The 27,111-nt window shown below is 36.2% G+C and overlaps 2 protein-coding genes across 7 annotated transcripts in view; both read left to right on the forward strand.

The window, feature by feature from the left end:
- LOC121381319 (RNA cytidine acetyltransferase-like) overlaps positions 1 to 6,025 on the forward strand; it is a 32,253-nt gene extending 26,228 nt beyond the window's left edge. For both annotated transcript variants that reach the window (XM_041510579.1, XM_041510580.1), the window contains 4 exons: positions 309 to 428; positions 1,476 to 1,574; positions 4,847 to 5,001; positions 5,921 to 6,025. In XM_041510579.1, the coding sequence (XP_041366513.1) occupies positions 309 to 428; positions 1,476 to 1,574; positions 4,847 to 5,001; positions 5,921 to 6,008 (462 nt within the window). In that variant the 3' untranslated portion in view covers positions 6,009 to 6,025. The remainder of the gene's footprint in view (positions 1 to 308; positions 429 to 1,475; positions 1,575 to 4,846; positions 5,002 to 5,920) is intronic.
- A 4,178-nt stretch (positions 6,026 to 10,203) lies between these two features.
- The window catches only part of LOC121380602 (MAP kinase-activating death domain protein-like), a 92,781-nt gene continuing 75,873 nt past the window's right edge, over positions 10,204 to 27,111 (forward strand). For all 5 annotated transcript variants that reach the window (XR_005958964.1, XM_041509493.1, XM_041509490.1 and 2 more), the window contains exons 1-3: positions 10,204 to 10,276; positions 21,439 to 22,188; positions 22,786 to 22,927. Coding sequence is in view for 4 of the 5 variants with exons in the window: in XM_041509493.1 (XP_041365427.1) it covers positions 21,578 to 22,188; positions 22,786 to 22,927 (753 nt within the window). In the remaining variant the exon portion in view is untranslated. The remainder of the gene's footprint in view (positions 10,277 to 21,438; positions 22,189 to 22,785; positions 22,928 to 27,111) is intronic.

Here is a 27,111-nt window from a genome sequence, read left to right on the forward strand (position 1 = left end):
AAGTATCAATGTAGTACCCAACCATAGTAAAGTATGTTAGGCAGGGCTCACCTTGTATATTGCCAAATTAGCCAATTGCTAATTTTTATTCAAAATGGCTACAAAATTCAGACTTCGGCTAATAAAATATTCCTCAAATTAACCACATTTTAATGATTTTCAAGGAAATATTCTACATTTCCGAAAAAATTGGCTAAACCAAAATTTGTTCCAGTATAAGCCCTGGTTAGGGTTAGGTAACTCACTGGTTACCTAGGTAATGTATTTCCAGTTACCTAAGATTTAGAAATGATTTCTGCTGTTGACAGGGTCTGCTGCTTGGACTGGGTCTACAGCACAAGTCGGTCGATGACCTTGAGAAAGAACTTGATCTCCCCGTCAGTCAGCTGCTGGCTCTTTTCAACAGAATCATCAGGAAAATTGTTCAGGTAACATTGTTAATCATACAAACTTGTCCCCAGAGTATAATTTGGAAACACTTTTGTCAAAGTCGTAATTGTGATAGTCATAGCATTATTGATTTTGTAAAACACATTGGCAGAAGTAGAGAAGAATGACTATCATTTATTTTATGCTCCTTTGGAAAACTAAACATCATCATCATTTTGTTTTGATCCTCGAGGTCGAACATTCAAGTGAGAAATGTTCACTGATAGGATATTATGATGGCATGATTAACAATATTTCTTAGCAATTCCATGTTTTCTCAGTAAAATGAAATAATGTTTTTTGATTAGATATGTATGGATATTTTTTTTTTTTTGAATTTAGAAGTGTGAATGATAGAATAAATCTTCTAGTCAATTGCTGTGTGATTTACTGCATTGTGAAGTGAAATGAGGTACCTGTTTGAAGTTAATATAGTAATACCATGGTTCTCAGAAGTTCTGTCAGGGCTTCTAGAATTTTTTATAAAATCCACTAGCCATGGGATCAGTGATTTAAAAAATGTGCCAGCCATGATTAAAAATTCAGTAACCATACTTTACTTTAAGTTAATACAATTTTACTAAGTAATAGTAATCATTTGATATGTCATCCAAACAGGGAGATAGAGCTTAAAAACACTAACATTGGGGGTTGGGGTGGTGACAGGATATTCATATTTACAAAATAGACATAACTGCAACATTTGACAAACAAAATTTCACTAGCCGTCGGGCATGGCAGTATATTTACTAGCACAATATTGAATATCACTAGACATGGGAGTGGGGCTACCATAATCTAAAAGCCCTGTCGGGCATGGCAATAGTAGTTATTTACTAGCTCAACACTGAATATCACTAGACATAGGAGTGGGGCTACCATAATCTTGAAGCCCCGAGTCTGTATAATTATTAGTATTTTTTGGACTCCCTTTGACAGAGATATTTTTTGAAATTGTTAAATATTTTGTTTTTATTCAGTCCTATCTATACATGGCTAGAAGTTGTTATTCTGTTGTGTTCTAATAAACGATTTTGATTATTCAGTATTTCAACCAGATAGTTGAGAAAAATGTGGAGCTGACGATGGTGGAAGAGAAGCAAATCACCATGATGCCAGTAGTTCAAAACATGGAGGAGGAACTGGTAAAACATGATTTCATTTGTTCCTTATTTTTAAGTGACATGTTTATCGGAAAACAAAAGGCAGTTGTTTTATAAATACACTTAGAAATAACTATAGGCCTAATATATTATTTTGTATATAGTAGTCTTTGCTTTTAAAATGATATATCATCACAGAGGCAGCTGTACAGAGAGAAAGAAAAGAATGTACATATATATAATGACACCAGGGGCCTAATTCACAAAGCTCTCGTAGGCTCAACTAGACAACAAAGCATCCTCTTTGCAAGTCTTTTAGCATTGCACTGCGATATTGCAAAGTTGCGAGAGTTTCATGAATTAGGCCCCTGAGCAGCACATTTTAAACTACAACTAGTTGTCTAAATTGGTTATTTCAACATTTATTCTAGATAGTGGAAAAAAACCCCTGTTGACATTACACAGGCTGTTGCTACTGTACAACTGATATTTGCTTTGTTTAATGACACCACTAGAGCACATCGATTTATTAATCAATGGCTGTAATGTAGTCTTCGGAGGAAACCTGCTACATTTTTCCTTTAACAGCAAGAGATCTTTTTTATTCACTTTCTCACAGGAATGACGGCACATACCACAGCCTTTAAATATACCAGTCATGAATCTTGGTTGGGACAGGAAAAAACTGAGTCAGAGAATGGGTCCATTGAAGGTGTTTAATCCTAAGACCAAAGCATGTCATACGAGCGCTCTACTGACTGAGCTAGATCCCACCCCGTTATTGATTAGAGCAAAGCATGTCATACGAGCGCTCTACTGACTGAGCTAGATCCCACCCCGGTATTGATTAGACCAAAACATGTCATACGAGCGCTCTACTGACTGAGCTAGATCCCACCCCGTTATTGATTAGGAGCAAAGCATGTCATACGAGCGCTCTACTGACTGAGCTAGATCCCACCCCGTTATTGATTAGACCAAAGCATGTCATACGAGCGCTCTACTGACTTAGCTAGATCCCACCCCGTTATTGATTAGACCAAAGCATGTCATACGAGCGGTCTACTGACTGAGCTAGATCCCACCCCGTTATTCATTAGAGCAAAGCATGTCATACGAGCGCTCTACTGACAGCTAGATCCCACCCCGTTATTGATAAGACCAAAGCATGTCATACGAGCGCTCTACTGACTGAGCTAGATCCCACCCCGTTATTGATAGGAGCAAAGCATGTCATACGAGCGCTCTACTGACTGAGCTAGATCCCACCCCGTTATTGATTAGGAGCAAAGCATGTCATACGAGCGCTCTACTGACTGAGCTAGATCCCACTCCGTTATTGATTAGGAGCAAAGCATGTCATACGAGCGCTCTACTGACTGAGCTAGATCCCACTCCGTTATTGATTAGACCAAAGCATGTCATACGAGCGCTCTACTGACTGAGCTAGATCCCACCCCATTATTGATTAGGAGCAAAGCATGTCATACGAGCGCTCTACTGACTGAGCTAGATCCCAGCCCGTTATTGATTAGACCAAAGCATGTAATACGAGCGCTCTACTGACTGAGCTAGATCCCAGCCCGTTATTGATTAGACCAAAGCATGTCATACGAGCGCTCTACTGACAGCTAGATCCCACCTCGTTATTGATTAGAGCAAAGCGTGTCATACGAGCGCTCTACTGACTGAGCTAGATCCCACCCCGTTATTGATTAGGAGCAAAGCGTGTCATACGAGCGCTCTACTGACTGAGCTAGATCCCACCCCGTTATTGATTAGGAGCAAAGCGTGTCATACGAGCGCTCTACTGACTGAGCTAGATCCCACCCCGTTATTGATTAGGAGCAAAGCGTGTCATACGAGCGCTCTACTGACTGAGCTAGATCCCACCCCGTTATTGATTAGGAGCAAAGCGTGTCATACGAGCGCTCTACTGACTGAGCTAGATCCCACCCCGTTATTGATTAGGACCAAAACGTGTCATACGAGGGCTCTACTGACTGAGCTAGATCCCACCCCGTTATTGATTAGGAGCAAAGCATGTCATACGAGCGCTCTACTGACTGAGCTAGATCCCACCCCGTTATTGATTAGGAGCAAAGCATGTCATACGAGCGCTCTACTGACTGAGCTAGATCCCACCCCGTTATTGATTAGGAGCAAAGCATGTCATACGAGCGCTCTACTGACTGAGCTAGATCCCACCCCGTTATTGATTAGGAGCAAAGCATGTCATACGAGCGCTCTACTGACTGAGCTAGATCCCACCCCGTTATTGATTAGGACCAAAGCATGTCATACGAGCGCTCTACTGACTGAGCTAAATCCCACCCCGTTATTGATTAGGAGCAAAGCATGTCATACGAGCGCTCTACTGACTGAGCTAGATCCCACCTCGTTATTGATTAGGACCAAAGCATGTCATACGAGGGCTCTACTGACTGAGCTAGATCCCACTCCGTTATTGATTAGACCAAAGCATGTCATACGAGGGCTCTACTGACTGAGCTAGATCCCACCCCGTTATTGATTAGGACCAAAGCATGTCATACGAGCGCTCTACTGACTGAGCTAGATCCCACCCCGTTATTGATTAGGAGCAAAGCATGTCATACGAGCGCTCTACTGACTGAGCTAGATCCCACCCCGTTATTGATTAGGAGCAAAGCATGTCATACGAGCGCTCTACTGACGGAGCTAGATCCCACTCCGTTATTGATTAGGAGCAAAGCATGTCATACGAGCGCTCTACTGACTGAGCTAGATCCCACCCCGTTATTGATTAGGACCAAAGCATGTCATACGAGCGCTCTACTGAGGATCCTTTACATGCAGTTTTCTTGGACAGGACAGCACATACCATAGCCTTTAATATAGCAGTTGTGGCTAAAATAGTCACTGAAAATAGTCACGTCTATTGCCCAGTGCCCCGTTCCATGAAGCGATCTTAGCCCTAAGATTATCTTAAGCGCATAGCTACCCTATATAGTTAAGTTGATCTTGAGACTAAGATCGTTTCGTGGAATGGGGCCCAGTGCACCTCATGTGAGTTACATACCATGTACAGCAGTACAAACACCAACAATGATGAATGTGTTATGAACAAAGACAGTGGTACCAGTCAAATTGTTCACCACCGCTTCGTCTCCTGAACATGTCACAGATATCAACTGTGATACAAATTTCATTCCACACATGATGAATTAAAAAAATTTATGAAGGTTACTTTTTTTCTTTAAAATTTAATTTCTATTACAGCAACATGTTATAACTTTTGTGCACCATTAATTTGAATAGTTTCTGTTTTCCAGGAAGAGGCTGCTGCAGAAATCAAGGCAGAACACAAGAAAAAGGCAGCCATCTTGGTATCGACTGACCTATCCCAGTATGCAATACATGGTTCTGAAAAGGACTGGGACAAGGCTTTGACTGTCCCACAGAAACAAGGGCTAGTCAGTATTAAAGGGTGAGTCTACGATAATAAAAACATGCTATAGTACAATTCTGAAATACTACAGATAAACAGAAAACAAGGGCTAGACAGCATTAAAGGCGAGTCTATTGTAATATAAACATTATATAGTACAATACTGAAATACTACAAATATACAGAAAACAAGGCTAGACAGTATTAAAGAGTGAGTCTCTGATAATATAAACATTTTATAGTACAATACTGAAATACTACAAATATACTACAAATATACAGAAAATAAGACTAGACAGTATTAATGGGTGAGTCTATGATAATATAGACATTCTATAGTACAATACTGAAATACTACAAATATATGGAAAACAAGACTAGTCAGTATTAAAGGGTGAGTCTACGATAATATAGACATTCTATAGTACAATACTGAAATACTACAAATATACAGAAAACAAGGGCTAGACAGTATTATAGGGCGAGTGTATGGTAATATAAACATATAGTACAGTACTGAAATATTACAAATATACAGAAAACAAGGCTAGACAGCATTAAAGGGTGAATCTATGATAATATAGACATTCTGTAGTACAATACTGAAATACTACAAATATACAGAAAACAAGGCTAGACAGCATTAAAGGGCGAGTGTATGGTAATATAAACATTCTATAGTACAATACTGAAATACTACAAATATACAGAAAACAAGGTTAGTCAACATTATAGGGCAAGTCTACGAGAATATAAACATTTTATAGCACAGTACTGAAATACTACAAATATACGGAAAACAAGGCTAGACAGAAAAAAAAATTTTCGCTTGAAGGAAAGTAATTCTCCATAAAACATTAATTAAATTACAGTAACTTGACTATTGTGTAAACCTATTTGATATGCTTAAACAGTCTAAATCAAATATCATCAAACTTTATTTATTTTTTATTTGCAGAAAACCAGAAAAGCGGAAAGAGCAAACATTTACCGAGGAACCTCCACAAACGTGGAAGAAACAAAAGAAATTCAAGAAAAAGTCCTGAATAAATTAGAGAAAGGACCAGTGACTGTTGTTATTTGTTCCATCATTGGACAAAACGAAAACACAAAGACCTTGTTTGAACAGCAATGAGAGACAGTGTATTTCTGTTCCGTAACTGGATGTGAATTAAAAGAAACTGAGATACTGTAAATCATAAAATATTACTAATCTTAAATTTTAGTAAAACCCAAGTAAGTGATATATTAGCGACATAAAACTAAGTGAGGTTGGCATTATCAGACGTTATAAAATAAGCTTAAATTGTAGGATTGGTTGAAAGAATATTTTTGATATATGTTGACGTTAAGCAGCTTACAGGCAATTAAATTTAGTAGAATATTGTAGTAATAAGCATGATAGCTAACTATTATTATCGTCAATAATTGTGTGTTCAGTTAATCACCAACAAAACAATCACACAAAATTTTTTCAGAACAATCTCTCATAAGTCTCTTAAAATTTTGGGTCATGAAATATTAGCATTTTGTATGGCATCACTGAATTCGCTATTATTTTATTCTCAACACTTTTTGATTTTTAGTATATTAAATTTGTTAACAGTTTTAGAATGCACTCAGTAATGGTTATGTATAGTGCCATGTATCAAATTGAGATGAGAGTTATCTGCCCAAGACACTCGCAAGCAAGAAATGTTTTCTTTTAACATAAGCTGGATCTCACAAAGTGGTGGTGAATTAATCTTATCCACTGAATATCAAGTACATATGAATTTATTTTAAAGAGGGTACCGTATAACTCTCCATTTTGTAAAATCCGGTATAAACATTACATGAAAAAACATTTTACAAGTTACTGATTTTTTAGAATATAATTGATTATGCTCATAATTACCAATATACTTTACCATTCTGCAGCCATTTCAAGGAGGTTACATACTTAAAACTTCTCAAATGGTTAACAAGAGAAATGTTTTGATGTTTCTATTATTTTTACCCACTAGCTATGGCCCTGTCATTAGTAAACAATATGTTTGTTCATAGGCTTTGCCAACTGCTAATATTTTGGCTAGTTTATATCTTTAATATACAAATTGGTCACACACACACACATATATATATACACACACACACACACACACACACACACACACACACACACATACATACATACATACATACATATATGTTACAGTCAGTCTGTGAAATCGGTCATTACATGTAATGCCTAAACAAATCAGTCACTTCGCTAAGTTCCTGTGACCACCAGGCAATACGCGAAATGACTGAAAATCCCAGGCATTACACGAAATGAAAACCATGACCAGACATTACACAGAATGACTAAAGTGATTCACGTCTTATTACAGACACTTGTATACAGGCTTTTGGTCTTAAAAGTCGATAAGTTGATTATTGATGTCTTTTCATCCCTGATTAGTTGTAATGGTTCGCTGGTTTATTCTCAAACCTAGCCTTGCTTTGTGTTTATAAGCAAATGGATTAAGACATGGCTACTTGCAGTGGCCTCTTCTAATCCCTTAGTACAAATATGTGATTACAACACCATATGACTTTCATCTTTGTTTGTGGGGTTTACTCACAAGTTCTTCTGTTGTAACCAGTGCATGATGTCGGAGTCCAATGAAGATAAATTTAAAACTGAGCTTTACAAAAAGTATGAAGTTTGTAGAAAAGTGTTAATTCCAAAAGATGCATATTTCACAATGCTAGAAGATCTCAAAACAGCAGCAGCTGATACTGGAACAAAGAGCAGACATGGATACTATCTGCTATCTAAGTAAGTGATGAGAACGATATGTACACAATTTGTGTGAAAGCAAGGATTCTAAAAGGGAAGTTTACATGCAATCAGTTTGATTTGTGCCCCCAGCGTTTACTTACTGATGCTGATGTAAACCAGACGAAGTCAGTGACCGTGCGCCAAGCTGTTAATCATAATCCAACTATGGTGGACAGGGATATGTTAGGTGTAACTGCTGGTTCTAAGAGATGCGAGTCCAATCGATGCAAATGTTTCAAAAACAAAATTCAGTGTTCTAGCCGTTGTCATGGTAGCCTTGTGTGCAAAAACAAGTGATCTTTCTATACCAATATGTTACTTTCATAATTTGACACTGACTACTTGGTTAATATTCAACTTCATCTTCATCTATTTTACTACAACTTCTGAAATGATTTGATTTGAGTTTAAATAAAGTGTTACATTAAGACTTGTGTGGTGTGGTATTATTTTCAGTCATTTCCTTGTTTGTTCTTAAAATGTGATTTTATCAACTTTTAAGACCAAAAGCCTGTATACAAGTGTCAGTAATAAGACGTGAATCACTTTAGTCATTCTGTGTAATGTCTGGTCATGATTTTCAGTCATTTCGTGTAATGCCTGGGATTTTCAGTCATTTCGCGTATTGCCTGGTGGTCACAGGAACTTCGTGAAGTGACTGATTTTTTTAGGCATTACGCGTAATGACTGATTTCACAGATTGACTGTAACATATATATATATATATATATATATATATATATATATATATATGTTTATTTTGCGTGTGCACAATCAGTAATGATAGTTAACCTATATTTTTATCAGTAAAAGAAAATTGTATGAGAATTCAAGTAACAAAATATAAAAATGTCGAAAATTATTAAAGATAAAGTGATTGTCAATAAATGTAAATAAACATTTGGAAAACTGTTTTGAAGTCTTTTTATATTTAATTTTTGCAGTTACATTAACGAAACATTGGTTCTCAAGCTGTATCTGAAGGATGTAACATAACAACAGTTTCCATTAGTTCATGATGATATCAAGGGATGTGGTATCTCCAGTTTTTTTTTTGCAAAAGTGAATGTGAAAAACTCATTTTTGGTTAATAGAAGGATTAAGTAGCCTATATTTGAAAAGTAGTTTTCCTCACATTCATGGACACAAATGATGATATATTTTTGGTATCCACCTCCCCCCCCCCCCCCAGTAATTTTAATATATTATGACAAACGTACATATTCAGGGTTTTAGTTGTACAGTGACAATGACAAGTGCTGTGGTTGCCTTCTAGGGCCTCCGTGAGTCCAAAATACTGCACTCTCGGTACTCGAGGGTGAAAATCGACCCGGACCCGAGTACCTGACACTTTCACTAGATGATGATGAGATAAGGAAGAAAGTAAAATAGCACTATGCATATTAATTCCAGCACTGAACATAGATGCCAAATCATGCCATTGTATTGAATTTAGAAACCAGTTGATATGCTCAGTGTTGTGACTGACAGCCAGCCACTTTAAAAAGAGAAATTGGAGCATGATCGTATAATTATTGTGTAACTTATATTGTTGGTTATCTTACTGCTGAAATTATTGTCGAACATTGTCCATTGTATTATAATTGACCAATGTATTCCACCTTGTATGGGTACTCGAATCCTGTGAATGGACTCTCTTGCTAGACTCGACCCATGTCCGAGTACTCAAGTACTTGTGGAGACCCTGTTGCCTTCCTTGTTTGCCGTTGTTCCCCAAATATCTGACATTGTCGACAGCAAGGAATATTCCATTGTGCCCTACCATGTTGTATATGTATGAAATGGTAAAAAGATCATTGGCAATATGATAAAGGGCGTGTGTATCCAACAAATTGCATCGGCTAGAACTCAAGGCACCAGATTGAACTTTTTGTAGAAAGCAAGTTCCCATCGATTTGTGCCCCACTTTTGAATTTCAGTTTGTCTTTGCACCTCTCCAGTTTATTTTGGTGCCCTAAGTGTTGTTGTTATTTCATTTTCACTTATTTTCGTGCTTATATCCAATTAAGGTTCAAGTACGCTATCCTGAGCACACATCTCAGCTATCTGGACCATCTTGTCCAGGACAGTGGGCTAGTGAGAGAGAAGAGGGTGTAGTACCCACTGAATCATTAAAACTTGCTCAGGGTTGGAGTCGCACTGGTCTGCAAACCCTGTACCTACCAGCCGTATGTCCGATGGCTTAACCATGACACCACCGAGGCCGGTGTTGTTGTTATTAAACCGAAAGCAATACTTTCGATAGGCCTACCCACACTCCCACCCTCCATTATAATTCAGCATAGACTATCATGGCACTTGAAAACCAGGGTGTTGGTTACACTTGATTAATACATCTGTACAGGCTTACTACATTTTGTGAACAGTATACTTGGGCGATCGATCGATAGCGTTAGTTACTTCCCTTGATAATGGGAGAGGGCACTACGAACGTTCTTGACGTCAAACGGTGTTTAGCATTATCGATGACCGGCGGAATTAATATTGGTAAGAAACTTGTGATTTTTTCTCCCAATATCTTCCTAATTTTACCGGATAAAATAAGTCAGGTATGGATATTTTGGTGTTCTAAAGCGTACTGTCATGTGCCTTTTGTGTCGTTATACTTGCGGTGCGAAGCAGCTGTGTCTAGTCGGCCGTGGCGATGTAAACTTGTTTCTGTCGGCAGTGTCGCCGAGTCTGGTGATGTCGCACTACTTCACTCTCGAGGCAAATCAATGTGTTTGTAGAAATAAACCAATAACTATATCAACGTAAAGATGAATTTCTATAGGGGCAATTTGCGTCAACATTATTTGTTAATAATTTTGTTTTGAACACCATATGGGCAGTAAAGGGGATTGTTCAATGAATTGACTGTTTGATCATGTTGATGCCATAATAATTGACATTTAAATAATAAATGTGTGGATTACTTAAATTGAAATACCTGGAACTGTTGTGACATGTTGCCCCCCAATTGTTGTTTTCATTTGACCTGCATTACAAGTACAGATACATAGTGGTTATGGCAGAGACATTCAGTATTTTTAAGGGGTGGGGAGGGTGTGTGTGTCAAAAAATTCTAAAAAAAAAGGCCAGTTTGAGTTTGCCAAAACCAAACGATGCATGCTCCCCAAGAGAGCAAGATCTAGTGTTGTAAAGTTATAGTGTAAATTGGGCATGGACCTTGGTGGAAGCAAGTAGACATTGAGGGAAGACTGGATTGTTTTTATTTTTTTTGAAATTTTGGAGTGTTGTACATCCCCAGTAGCTCTCTCAGATATGTCCATGCATTATAATGAACACTAGCAGGGTTTCTGCCTGAGGGTAAAATGGGTATGGCGCCATACCCAAATATTTTTACAGATTTTTTTTTTTTAAGTTAACCTTTTGACAAAATTAATGACTCTTATCATTACTATATGATTTTCTTAACCCTAACCCAAAACCTAACCCATTTTCTTTCTGGGGAAGGCCCCCCCACCCCCACCCCCTTTTGACTGGTTGCATTCAATTCCATAGTGCCATACCCAAAAATTTCTTTCTGGCTGAAACACTGACTAGGCCTATATTTATTCATTAAACATTCAGTCTTTTAATTACCTTCAGCTAGGTCCAGTTTAATAATGGCCTAAATAAAATATATTTTATCTTTTAATTATGAACCTCTTCCAACATACAGTAAGATGGTACATAGATTTTCTCAAAATATTTTTAACATTCGCAGTAGGCTAAACAATGTTTCTTCCAAAAGCGCTATATAGCAGATGATAAACATAAATAAATGTTCGTAACTTCAGAGTTGAGTTTTATTTTGGTTATTTAGAAAGTGGTCTGGTCAGTTATTGCATACTGTTCATTGTGGCACTCATATTATGCTGTAATACCGGTATAATGCATAAAAAACTTTGATCTATTTCTTTTTTTCTTAAATGTTTGAATACATTTATTTTATTAAATAATATATTAGGTAAAACTGTGGATAAAGTTTGTTTTGTTCAATGACACCACTAGAGCACAGTTATTACATAATCATCAGCTGTTGGATGTCAAACATTTGGTATTTGACATAGTCATCGGAGGAAACCTGCTGCATTTTTTCTAATTCAGCAAGGGATCTTTTATATGCACTTTCCTACAGACAGGATAGCACATACCACAGCCCTTGTTATACCAGTCGTGGTGTACTGGCTGGAACGAGAAATGGGCCTGTAGACAAAGAGATTTGGCTAGTATGTCATTTACTATCCAGCAGCAGGTGAAATACATGTAAAACGTCTTCTGCATTGAGTCCTGGTTATGAAAACCAGTATTTTTAAGACCAAAATATTTCCTTACTATTTTATAATAATAATACTCCTTGGTTTTAAGACCACAGTGGCACCCTGCTATTACATATATTACTACCAGTAAAGTCAGTCCCAGTGGTTATTTCAGTACATTTCAACCCTACAACTGTGGATTTACCTACCATGTCATGCAAACTACAAACAATAAATAATGGTGTATAGAAGTATTGTCTAGTTATCCTCGGCATGGTATTATTAAAATTAATTAAATGTTGCCCAAACAAATACATTGTAATTGTGTTTATGTAGCTGAAAAGACAACAGTATTACTTTCATACCAGCAAACAATTGGTCTACAAATTAACAGGTCATGGTTAATCTGTGGAATGTGACCCGAAAGTCACACCTTTTAATTATTTTTAGGGCTGTGAATACCCTATTATGTTGTTCAGCAGGTTTTCTTTCTAAGACTAAATGTAAAATTTTAAAAAATTACCAAATGTTTGAATTCCAATATCTGATGAATTATAAATCAATGTGTGCTAGTGGTGTCGTTAAATGAAACAAACTTTTAAACTGAGTCTGACCTCACATTTGTTTGGTCAGAGAAAGATACCAGGACAGTTATATAGTGCAGTTTTCGCCAAGAAAAGACCAGAGGTCACTCCTGCTCCCCTTCACACTCTGTGGAAAATTTTAGGAGAGTGGCAAATTGATTGCCGTGAGATAAAACTATTAATACATTTTCTAATTTGAAGCTTCACATGATTGTTTGCCGTATACCTTTTCAGTAGAAGATCTTCAGCTTGTATTGATTTTGCTAATGGCAAAGGCTAATTAGCTTGTTTCATAAAAATTAAACCAAGTGTAGTGTTCGATATTCAGTTTCGCATGTTAGTACTTAGAACCAATATGGTACTTGTAATATGCAAATGAGAGATTGGTTACTAAGTACATTTGTATATTTGCCTGGTTACACAATTGAATCAACTTTTAAAAATAATCAATCACTTTAATGAAACACCATGTAGCACTGACTAAGCCAGATTTAGATTTTTTCAAGCTGAATATTTATACACTTTACTTTTCTCCCATCTGACAGTGGTTCAGTGTTACTGTGTGGACAGTAAACATAAAAGTTAATTAACACTATGTTTATTGATATTTTCCTATTATCACGAGATATGTGATCAGATTTTGTATAAATTGCCCAGATGAAATGAGATTACTGTAATACATGTAGCAATTTGTCCTACGTGTGTTATTGATTTTTTACTGCGATATATTTTGCCAAACAATCACTGGCATGAAATCGGTAATTGGTGATAGTATTGATTAGTGTAGCACAAAATAGCTTATTGGTAGACCCATACCGCAGTAGTTTTACTCACTCCTGAATTAATAATACAGATATAGATTTTTTTTAATGGTGCCTGGGAAAACCATGCCATTTGATATGTTGAGCTAAATATTATCACATGATGCATGGGGTTTCCAATATGAACAAGAAAATAATTAACATTTTACAGCTCATAATGCATTGACCCTCACATTTGTTAGATATCAGATTACATGGTATTGATTATTGGCAAGTCCTTTCTGCAGTTTCATTACTTTATTAATAAGCTGTGGAATTGGTTGACATTGTCAAGACATAATAATGTCAAATTGTGTTGTTAAATTTTATGTGCTTGTTAAATGATTCTGTCCAATATAGTGCAGCAGGTGGGTCAGGTAGGTTTTTTAAATTAAATTTTTATAGCCATGTTAAGCTACATTTTCATATTAATGTACATTTTCCGTGTACGTACTAGTATTGTGTGAAACTGCGAATCGGTGTCCGTATTGATCGTTTCCATACATGTGCATGTATACCCATCTGTGAATACATAATGACAGAAATTAATTTAGAAAAATACATGGTAAGAACAATGGTAAGTTTAAACATTTAGCCCATATTGATGATGCTTTCTTTAGTCTTGTGGGATTCCCATGCTTCTATGATTCGTGAATCCATGAACAATTTCTTGAAAAGCGATACTAAATTCACACACGGTTTGCGGATATCATGGAAACACAGATGCATGGCAGACACATTATTTTAATAATTTAGTGATTCACAGAAAATGCATAACTATACTGAGAGGCATAAATAACGCAATGGGTATTTCACTGAATAATCTGTTATAGAAATGTCAAATCACATATATTAAGTATGCAGACAAATAACATATTGGTAATAATTGTAAGTGAAAGAGGATTTTGTTCAAATCAGATTTTTTTTTAATGAAATGAGTTTTCAGCAAAAAGATAAACTGGTGTGTTTATTACAACAATACAGCATTGCATATGAAAATTGTTTTGCATGTGCATTGCCTGCTCTCGTCTCCCATTCATGTTTCTGCCTTTTTTTAATATGTCATGGTAAGTAATGTTAAAAATTGCTGGTTTATTGTCAAAAAACCCAGTTGTGTTTTTTGTTTAAAATCACATTTTATTTTTAAAAATCGCTATTTGAACAATATCTTCTTTCAGTTAGTTGTTACCAGTATGTTATTTGTCTGCATGCCTAATACTGATGACATAATATTTCTATAAGAAAATATCAGCGAAATACCCATTGCGTTATTTATGCCTCTCAGTATATATTACTTACATGTAAATCCATTGAGAATGATAGAATTGTCTGTCATAACTAATTTATATTCACTTCTGAATATTACAAAATGCAGGCCTATATTTATCCCATCCCTAGCTATGCAAGACAAACCCATTCCATTATGTCAGCCCATATGGAATAAATCTGTCTTGCATGGGCTATGACATCATTGAATTTAACATAGGGAGTATTACAGCGTTGGTAATATATGATGTCATATTAATGTAAGTTAATTAGTTTTAGATCAATATTTTGCTGTTAAAACCTACATTATAAAAGCTATCTTGTTAATTTGTAGTGTTAAATTATATTTAACACATGAAACAAACACAGCAAATATGATAGTGTAGTTTATTTACGATAAAACGGTCAAATAAAGAAGCTACTGTTTCAGCCATCTTTGTTTGTTCGTATAAAATAATGGGTTTATTTATCAAATGGATGGGAGGAAAAGACTCCCATCATATGCGGTCATGTGGGATAAAAAAGTACACCCTCGGTGGTGGAAATTTCGATCATGGAACTCTGCAAGCCTCGTCCCAGGTCAAAATTTCCACCACCTCAAGTGTATTTTTTCTACCCTACATGACCACATATGATGGAGTATATTATTATACAGTCTGCTATGGTAGACTAGCACTGCTATTGAAGAATGTAATTTCATGTTCATCAATGTTTCAATTTAACTAGATAGGAAGCATTGAAATTACACATCAAACATTGTTTGTGAATAATATCTGTGGTGATGTTCAGGAACATATTTAATTTATGATATATAAATAATGAGCAATTTTTGAAATGTCACATTTTGTTTACCTTCATACTGGAAATGTCTTTTCAGATTGTTAACTCTCTTTTTTTCAAATTTGACGCAACAAAAAAAGAAGAAGTTTGTTATGTTTAACGACATCACTAGAGCACATTGATTTATTAATCATTTGCTATTGGATGTCAAACATATGGTACTTTTGACATAAAGTCTTAGAAAGGAAACCCGCTACATTTTTTTCATTCAGGTCATGTCAGGTAAGACTGTTTAATGTGCACATTCAGAGCAAGCTGTTGTAGTGCACGCCTGTCCAGGGCACAGTTGCCAGCCTCGACCAGCTCCTCCGTCCAGGACAGGAAAGGGGTGGGATGGGTTCAAGGGGAGACCACCTGCACTGACAGGTGCAAGGGAGCACCAGCAGTCTGACTGAGGCTGGTATAGTGCTATGGAATTTGTGATGTTCCATAGATCTATGTAAGCCGAAGAGAAAGGGTGCGCAGTTTTGTGAAGGAAATTGGGCGCAATTTTGAATGGTCTGCCAAAAAGGAAAATAAGTTTTTTTTTAGTAGTAGCAAGGTATCTTTTATATGCACCATCCTATAGACATGATAGCACATACCACATCCTTTGATATACCAGTCGTGGTGCACTGGCTGAAGCAAAAAATAGCCCATTGGGCCCAATGATGGGGATCGATCCCAGGCTGACCGTACATCAAGCTGGTGCTTTACCACTGGGCTACGTCCTTTCCCTTTGAGGCAACAATAACTTGCATATATTTATTATATCTTTAAATGTTAAACATATAATGTAACAATGGTAGTCATTTTAAAAAATCAATAAGGGGGACCCTCGAACATATTTTGAAAAATCATTTTGGTCAGTGCGTTTCAATGACCTAGAAAACACTTTGAAACTTAGTTCCACAAAAAGTAGAAACGAATCATTCGTTTTTTGAGTCTACTACTGGATGGTTCAGTCATATCCCTTGTGAGCATAGTCCCTCTCACGCTTTCTGCCAGAAAATAAATAGAGGCTACGTAATAAAAACAAAACAGACCATATGTGGTTATGGGTTTGAATTGTTTTGAAATTGGACACTGTATTTCATGCATATGGACAAATTTTAAACAACAGTTCTCTTACTATCATTGGTCTAAAAAATTATAAAAATATAGCCATTAATTTCAGAAATTTTAGGGTACATAATTTTACCATCCGTAACCTCTGGCAGAAAGAAATGTTTTATTTAACGATGCACTCAACACATTTTATTTACAGTTATATGGTGTCAGACATATGGTTAAGGACCACACAGATATTGAGAGAGGAAACCCGCTGTCACCACTTCATGGGCTACTCTCTTCGATTAGCAGCAAGGGATCTTTTATATGCACCATTCCACAGACAGGGTAGTACATACCATGGCCTTTGATATACCATTCGTGGTGCACTGGCTGGAACGAGAAATAGCACAATGGCAGTGCCCTCAATAGTTAAAGAAGTAGCAGGCTACAACAGTGATGATAGCAGGGGGCAAAGCGGGGGGTCTGGGGGCCCTCCCCTAGAAACATTTGAAAAATCAAATTTCGATGTGAACTAATCGCGTTTCAAGACAAATAAACAACTATTTTGGCACCTTGTTTGGATCCCTTTTGTAGGTGACTTTATTAAAGAAGAGAAAGCACTTTTTTTTTTACCATCAACGAAAAGTAGGCGGCGGCAAAAGCTGTTTCAGGCGGCGATTTGCCTCCGGAGACCGGGTACTTTTGAGGGCTCTGCAATGGACTCGCCAACAGGGATTGATCCCAGACCGACCACGCATCGAGCGAGCGCTTTACCACTGGGCTACGTCCCGCCCTAACCTCTGGCAGAAGCCCTACCACTATTTTTCCATAATACTGACATGGTGAATGGTTCTTTAGTGTACCGGTAGTTTTGACCAGCTAGTTGGTATTGATTGACCCAAACAGAAAGCTGCAATATTGGACATCCTTGAGTGATCTGATCCTTTTGCCAACACTGACTATACTGCTTTGTTCTTCTTGGTACGATCAGTCTTGACTTGGTCATGACCTCGGTCCATCATTGTCTTGGTCCGTCATGGTCTCAGCATTTGCTTTATCAGTGTACGCTTGACCACTTGTAGACACCATCTCACACTCAGATTAGAGAAAGTACTCATCTGGAAAATGCCACTTCCTAAACTTGTATATATAATAGCAAAGTGAGATTCTCAACCAAGTAATTTTTCACAAGTAATGAAACATCAGCTGTGTACTGACCATTAATTATTATTATTAATGATTTTTGCATGAAACTTTGCATGTAGTAATAGAACCATGATATTTTGGAAGAGTTCGCAATTTGCCCTTATTTGTCTATAAGGTCAGGGTCACTGTTATTAAAAATAGAAATTAAGACACCACCACTCAATTAAAACAGCACAAAACATTTTAAAGGCAATTTACAGTATTATTGCCAAACCGCTAGGACATTTGCAGTGTTCATTTGTGATGCCTTGTTATATTATGTTGATGACATGACCCAACACTTTACAATTTATAGTCAGCACAGCTGTTAGGTGTTAAAGGTCCGTTATAGCTGCAAGTGCCATATTTTCACTATTTTTACATTTATTCTGGAATACTAACTAAAATGTAATGAATTCATGCATAATTAAATTGAGAATATAAAAATTGTAATGTACTGCACTGAGCATATACATGTATGATTAACCCCAAGAATTACAAATCAGTTGAAAATGAAATCGTACAGGCCTTGAAATGTCCTTTAATTTCAGGATGATATTAACTTGCTTGAATTTTATAAATGTCAATTTTATACTTAAAAACACAGGTATCCCCAAAAATAACATCAGATATGTTATAAATAGTAACGTTATATAATATAAAAGTACTTGAATTTTATCTTTATGCTTGCATTGTTAGAAAGCCACTTTGAATTTAAATACGCATATATCTAAAAATATGATAAACTGAATTTTTTCTTTTAAAAATATGTACTTTGATAGATTTTTTTTTTTTTTTTACATTTGATAATATGAGTGACAATTTATGCCAACACTGGAAATGGCACATTCACAAGAATTCTTTTTTGACTGACACATGTATGGTTTTGTTTTGAGTCATTTAATACAGCCTGGGTAGAAACACACACCTCAAGTGAGGATGGATACTGGTCCATTGACTCTAGTATGTGTGGCCAACAAATAGTGAAAATGCCACTCAGAATGCACAATAATGCTTTATGATAATCAGTTTCACAAGCATATTTTGCTTTCCATTTTAAAATTATTTTTCAGTCACTGTTAGCACCCTTGTTTCAGCTTTGTACACAATAAAAATAAATATAACTTATCCAACAGTAATTTTTTGATATGATATATTTGATGAAAGGTACTTTTTATTTCTTTCATCTTTTAAAACTTAAACTTAACATTATGTGCAAAATTATAAAAACTAAAAACATACCAACCTGTAAACAGCATTGTCCACTCGTTATAAAATTTTGACAGGTCAAGGTTAGTAGAACGGTTTTTATTTTATTGTGGCAAACCATTGTAATGATAATGCTAATTTTGAATTTGAATGACGTCAGTATTCCAATGACGTCACTTTGCATCGCTTATAATAAAAATAAACTGGGTACATGACGTGTCCGTTTTAAAAACGCTGGGAAAATGTCAATGCAAAATTGCCATTGAAAATTGTTTTGTTTCAACATTACTAATGCACTCTTGTTTGAATAATGTAGCGGGTTTCCTCTCTAAGACTATATGTTGAAATTACCAAATGTTTGACATCCAATAGCTGATGAAATCTTAATAAATCAATGTGGTGTCTTTAAACAAAAAGAACTTACTGACTGTTTGAAGAAAATCTTGTGATTTAACAAAAGGTACTACATGTACTTACTAAAATATGTATTTCAAGTGAAATTACGGTGAGATATGTTATATTTATTGTGTATGAAACCAAAACAAAGGTGCCAAAAGTGACCAATGTTGAAGTTAAGAATTTATCATTTTCATGAACCTTTTATTTCAATGCATGGTTCCAACCCATGATGGGGACTACTAGTAATTTATTCTGGGGACTAGTGACTTCTATCTGCATTGATCCCCCAGACCAGTGACATTTAAAAAAACAAACATTCTAAGCCGTGTTATGGTAAATCCATTGTAAATATGAGCAGTGGATATTGTTGTCATAAAAATGGGAATTTGCTTATAATTGTAGATGCTTTAAAAATATTAAAGACATTAATATAGACCCAGCAAGAACCATGATAATTATTTAATTTCCTCATCATAGGGGCAAGACGTAGTCCAGTGGTAAGGCTCTCGCTTGGTGCGTTTTCGATGTGGGATCGATCCCTGTTGATGGACCCATTGGGTTATTTCTTGTTCCAGCCAGTGCACCACGACTGGTATATCAAAGGCCATGGTGTGTGTTATCCTGTCTGTGGAATAGTGCATATAAAATTTCCCTTGTTTCTAAAGGAAAAATATAGTGGGTTTCCTCTCTAAGACTATGTTGAAATTACCAAATGTTTGACATCCAATAGCCGATGATTAATAAATCAATGTGCTCTAGTAGTGTCTTTAAACAAAAAAAACCTAACATGATTTCATGATTTAAACTGACATTGACTAATATGAAATAGCATGTTTTATCCTGTAACGTGCCCGTAATATTCATGTCAACCCATTTGATATTTTAGTGTATTAACCCAATGGGTTTTTGTTCATCAAGACCTGTTCGCCTGGGAATAACACTTGATAAGATTTAGTTAAAGTGCATGATGTAAAACTACATTTGTGTCAATCTTGATGATGTCTTGTTACAAATGAAGGCAACTTTAGAATTGTGATTTACTAAATTTTAAATTAAAAATGTTAATTTACAAATGTTATAGGATAAATAGAATTTTCTTCTCATGTTTTTTACTCATCTAATCAGTGTTTATGTTGACAGAGCCTTGATAAATACTAATTAGCATAGACTAGGTTTATATTTTCCATATTTAAAATCACTTATGATGAATCCTCTAACCCGTTGTATAATTATTATAGTCAGTAAAGATAAGGTTGATTGGTTGGTACAACAAGTTAAGACTGATGATTATACTAATTTCTAATGGTAACAGATTTCTGCCACGCTGTGCTGGTATGTGCGTGTCTGGTCATGCTGGTAGCTGTGTTATTGATTTTTCTCTTTCACATCTGTTCCATGTTTAGTACAATACTTATCTAAGTACTACGCTGGCACACAGATGTCTCTTGGTACTGTCCTGTATTATCTACTAACATAAAAATACATTTTTTTTTTTTTGGTTATCTTGAAAGAGGATCTATTATTGTGTGGTGTTATTATACTGTTCTTTACACTGTACAGGTAATACCTTTATTGTTTACACTGGATTTGTTTGATTCTGAAGTATATTTATTTGTTTATATTACATTGCATCATGCATTATGTTTAATTCTTTTGTACTACAATGGCCGTGATGTGGGCGATAACAAATCTATATTCATGTAATGTGGAATATTCTTAGAACATAGTGTTATCTTTTTGTGAAAAGGTAATTGAACAATGGCTGGATGGATGTTTAACGATTCCCCAGCATTCCCCAGCATTCCCCAGCATTCATAAGTAAAATCGGCTATTGGGTGTGGCATGAAGGTGAATGAAACAAACAGTTTGTGATCAAAACACGGTGTATAGAGTAAACAAAACAACATACACTGATACATATACGTATAAATTATACAAATCAATGAATGCTTACAGATCTTATGTTTAAAACTTAAGAGATACTGGAGATTATCTTCTGTATGATGAGGAACTGCACTCACACAAGTCTCTTTAATGTTCATAATTGTATCTTCAAGTGTATATTATAATTAATTTTGTTCTTGTTACAGAAAAACCCCACTTCATTTATGTCGTCCATGAAAACATTCATCATGCCGTGAGACGGAGAATCAGTTGTGCGTATCTTCGATGATGTCTGTGTTTAACTGTGACAATACATAGTACTAGCCAACCACGCAGTCACCAGTCATGTGTGACATGCAAAGAAAATATTTCTCCCCGCGGCTTCTCGACTACATCGTGATCACGGGGAGTCGGCACCCCAACCACAACAACCATGTGTCCCAGACCCCGGAGCTGCTGCGACGCTACCCGCTGGAGGACCACAAGGATTTCCAGCTCCCGATTGATGTTGTCTTCTTCTGCCAGCCGGAGGGATGCATCAGTGTGGGGCCCAAACGCATGAGTCTGAGGGAGACCACCTCATTCGTGTTCACGTTGACGGAAAAAGATTCGGGAATCACGAGATACGGAATTTGCGTCAATTTTTTCCGACCTTTCGAGAAGCAGAGCTATTCCTCCTGCGACTGGCAGAAGTCGGACAGACTGAACTTGTGTAGCATGAATTCTGGTGATGGGGGCTCGTTGGAGTCTGAGAAGCCAAAATCCCCCAGGACTAAGTCTAGGTCTCGGCCGGCTGGTCGTGTACGTAACAATACCCTGACATCGTTGTGTATCATCAGTCATCATCCATTCTACTCGACGTTCCGCGAGTGCTTGTTCGTGTTGCGTCGGTTGATCGAAGCGTGTCATGACAGAAGCTGCACAAAAAGAATTGGTGGATCGAAAGGCTCCGCTAGGTATGTTACTGTTCCGTTTTCTAGTTCTGTCTCACCTTGCTAATTTAGTCTGATACAAGAGAGGGCATTCTTAGACATTTGTTTTGGTCAAACAGGTCTGGTACCTCGAATCCAACTCATGTATGTGTTATTTAAAAAAAAAAATGTTTTGTGTGGTGGGATAAGAAAATGTTCAGGGCAAAGCATGTGACTTTACCGTTCTTGTACCTACCAAATATATAATTGTGTGAAAAGCTAAAAGCTATTTAAGTTGAAATATTTATCCTTTAAATGCTTATATTTCATGTTCATGACTGTCCTAAATGTTAATGCATATGTAGCAATTAGTGGTAACACTGAATACTCAGAATCCCATCTCACAATTTGTTCACTTTACTATTAGTTTGGATGTAGAACAAGTACATGTATTATAGACACGATTTATAAAGGGAAGCAAATAATTTTGTTTATTTAAAAAAAAGTATATATAATTTATATTTCTTGTAATGCTAAGCAACAATGCTGTCATATTGGAGAAGACCTTTTCCCATACGTATTCAGTGTCTTGATAACGTGTACGTGTAACACAGTGTTGTATGTGTGTGTGTGTGTTTTCAGGGACACGGTGTGGGGCGTGCTGACTGGACAGTGCAGTGACAACATTCCTTCCCTTGTTATGCATGAAGTTCGTGAGATTGAGACGTGGATTCTGCGCCTACTTAGTGCTCCGGTTCCAGTGCCTATGAAAACCAGAGTGGAGGTAAAACACCTTTCTTATTCATCCTGGGGCAACGAGGTCTAGATCTGGGTAGAAACACACACACACACTCACCCCCTCACACCTTGTGAGAAGAAGTAGCTGAGGACAAATATACTTACAACAGAGATACTGGCATCCTCGCTGGTGTCATGGTTAAGCCATCGGATATAAGGCTGATAGGTACAGGGTTTCCAGCCAGGCTCCCGCCCAGAAGGTTCTAGAATTTTTCTTCAATTCACGGAGCTAGTGGTTTTGAAAATTGCCTGACCATACTTACCAATTAACTGGGCCAGTTTTAACCGTTATTAAATAAAACCAATAAATAACTTATACGTTTGGTAATACTGATATTTATAAATGAGATTGTGTCAGATTATTTAATGTGTTAATTTATCAGTTGGTATATTTTCTCTAGTTTGTCCAAAAAATGTGCTAAAATATTCATCTGTTTAGAATCAAGTTATCTAACTTAACATCATTAAACAAATAAATTAATGAATGTGTAATGACGCCCTGTAACAAGGAATATGTCAGCTGTTTGGTGTAAATTGTGTATGAATAAATAAAACATTAAACAAATGCATGAAAGGAAAGGGAAGGAAATGTTTTATTTAACAATGCACTCAAAACATTTTATTTATGGTTAAATGGCTTCAGACATATGGTTAAGGACCACACAGATATTGAGAGAGGAAACCCACTGTCGCCACTTCGTGGGCTACTCTGTGTGGTCCTTAATATATGTCCAGTGCCATATAACTGTAAATACAATATATTGAGTGCGTTGTTAAATACAACATTTCCTTTTTTTCCTTTCTACAATGCTTGTATTTTAAGCAGAAAACCCAGTGTAAGGCCACTTGTATGAGGTATAGTACACACATGTACATGTAAGCATACATTGTTCCAACCAATAATGATGGGGATTGCAGGGGAAAAGGGCTGGGTTTTGGGCAGAAGAAGAAATATTTGTTAATTTCTACACCTGATTTAAATTAATCCAGGCCCATGTGTGCATCTTGGAAACTTGTATGTCAACTTTGTGTGACCATTTTCAGTTAATATGCTTCAAAATCAACACATCTAAGGACCATCAATTTGTCAGTAAATTGACAAAAATATACAGCATTATATTCTCAGTGTTTCTTTGTGGAAAGAAATGTTTGGGTATGGTGCTATGGAATTGAATGCAACCACAGTGAACAGGGGGTATTAGGAGCCTTCCCCAGAGAGAAAATGGTTTAAGTTTAGGGTTATGGTTAACTCTTCTAAACCGGACACGCTCGGGACCAAGTAAAATGTCCAGTTTTAAGGTATCCAGTTTAAAGGTATCCAGTTTAAAGAGGTTCTCTTCTGCACATATATTTAAAAAGGGACCATGAAAAACGTCCGGTTTTGAGGGAATTCCGGTTTTTAGTGTCCAGTTTTGTGAGGTTTCACTGTAGTAATGATTTTAGGGTTATGGTTAAGAAAATCATACAGTAACAGGGCATACAATTTGAATTTTTGAGACAATCGATATGTCGTTCATGTGGTTTTAGTGTTTACCCGAACGATTTTCTTAAGTAGTTCAGATACAAATGCAAATTTTAATGGATCACTGTAATTAAACGTGAATGCAATACGAACGAATTTCGTAGCTTTTCTCCATCAAATGTCCTATCATAAAATAATTTTATGCAAGTAAAAGCATTTATGGGCAATTTGTTTACGATTTTACCTGGGTTGATTTAACAGTTTTAACGAAATAAAACGCAAGTAGGCAGTTGGAGCAGCATGTTGGTACAAAAACGAGATACAACAACAATATTTGAATTCATCTGGTCAACAGGAATTAAAAAGACAGAGAATCGACCAGTTCAAGCAAATGACACCGCAGGCAGATCAGTATCCAGTTCACGTTCCTCCACTTCCAACCTTGCAAGATTAAATGAACAATTATCTGGTTTATACAAGAGATTTTGACCAGGGATTCAGTCCATTGCTACCAACAAGCTTTTAATTTGTATTGCATATTCGCTGGAGATGTATCACTTTCAATTAACCTGCCTCTGTCTGTGACACACATTGCGTTATTCATAGCATTTTTGAATTCAAGGAATTATGCTGCAGCAACTATAGCCACTTATATATCTGCCATAGCATTTGTACATCTCTGCAAGGGCTCCCGGATCTGTCTGCGTCATTTTTAATACAAAAATTATTACAGGTCTGTTGAAAAAATTGTAACATTTCAGATACGCATTTACCGATAGCAAAAAATATACTTCATAAATTATTACGGGCTGTTTATATGACTTTTCCTTTGATATGCTCTCAGACAATGTTTTGGGCCATGTTTGCTCTAGCATTCCATGCTTTTCTTCGAATTGGTGAAATTACAGTCGGTAGTGGTTTTAATACAAATGTCCTACCTTTAGCAAATATTTCATTTAATGATGAAACCTTCCAAGTCAAATTTGCAAATTTCAAACATTCAAAGGGCCGTGTTTTTATGTTGAAAGTTTGTAAACAAGATGACCCTGCATATTGCCCATACAACATTTGAAGCAATATTTAACATTACGCGGTAAAAACCCGGGCCCTTTGTTTTTACTTTTCTCCATCAAATGTCCTATCATAAATACAATAAAAAAAAAAAAAGAGTATGCTAGAACCAACTTGAAAGCTGCCCGTTTACATTACAACACACAACCCCATCGGTTCTTTTACAGAGGAGTACTTATTGGTGCCAAACAATAATCTGAATGAAATGATAATAGACAGGGATTTCCCGGAAGCATTGAGTTTAATGCTTCCGGATCTGAAAGGAAAGTACCAAAAGTATGCGAATCCTATATCGGCCAAAATAACCAGCAATATAGGCCCGTTATCTTATTATTTTCTTCCAAAAACAGTTTTAAAAAAAAGCCAACACGTCTTTTTAAATTTTCTGACGAACGATTACAGCTTTTGCACAAACGATCGATCGTTTATGTTATTGGTTTTGCATAACCGACAGACGAACGACAAAATCATTTGTTCCAAATTTTATGCCCTGCAGTAATGATAAGAGTAATTGATTTTGTCAAAAGGTTAATTTAAAAAAAAAAAATCTGCACAAACAATTTGGGTATGGCTCCATACCCATTTTACCCTCTGGCAGAAACCCTGATTCTCATTTTAATATGTTTTCAGTAGTGTTTTACAACCTCTTCTAGCTGACAGCATGCTAAGATAATCGATTGTATAGATATTTGTGTTGTTTTATGCTCCATATTGCTGATTACTTTTTCTGTATTTATCCTGCATTGCTAGTTACACAATAGGTTCATATTGGCCAAAAACATATTTTGATTATCTGCATTGCATCAATTATATGGTTGTATAGATGTTGCTATGACAATTTAATTACTTGGTTACCTTGCCGGTGCCAAACATAGTGAATCATTTGTGGATTAGCTGTGCTTTTCATTTTTGAACTGGGGTAGTTCAAAATGATGATTAAATGAATTCAGTTGTAATTGATAATAAAGCCGTGTTTAGTAAAAACAAACAAAATTGCTTATTGAACAAGTTAATCAGTGGATGCTATACCATAGAAACTGAAATAACCAAAATTACCAACAAAGAAAAGAATGTTTTGTAATTGCCGGTGATTTAAAAACCTGAAAGCTGTGTACGTAACAGTATGTTTTGTGTCGGAAATCATTGCTGTAGTATTTCTAATAAAGAAATATAATTACAGACTTTCTACCGGTATATGATTTACTCAATTCTGATTGGACGATGTCAGTTAAAAACTGAATATTATCCTTTGATAAACATCAGAATATGACATCATTACGTGAAATGCGACGTCATTACGTGAAATTGAAATGCGACGTCATTACGTGAAATGCGACGTGAAATATGATGTCGTACATAAAACAGGTCACGGAAAGGACATTAGAAACTGATTTTTGTGTAGTTTTAACTAAATAGAAGTGTTGTTCGTAATTATAAAACTTGTCATTTTTTGTGAATTTATTGATGGACAACAGTCAAATTTGATAGTTTGTCTTTTCAAAGGTGTTTTCGGTTTTTGTCAGACAAGTTCCCATTTTTCTGTTTTTCTGTTTTGTAAGAAATTTGAACCATATCCCATCTGGCTGACAGAGAACTGGGATATGTCCGTCATGGCTGCCAGAAATTAACAAATATTC

The sequence above is a fragment of the Gigantopelta aegis genome, chromosome 9, assembly GCF_016097555.1.
Source record: "Gigantopelta aegis isolate Gae_Host chromosome 9, Gae_host_genome, whole genome shotgun sequence".
Taxonomy (NCBI): domain Eukaryota; kingdom Metazoa; phylum Mollusca; class Gastropoda; order Neomphalida; family Peltospiridae; genus Gigantopelta; species Gigantopelta aegis.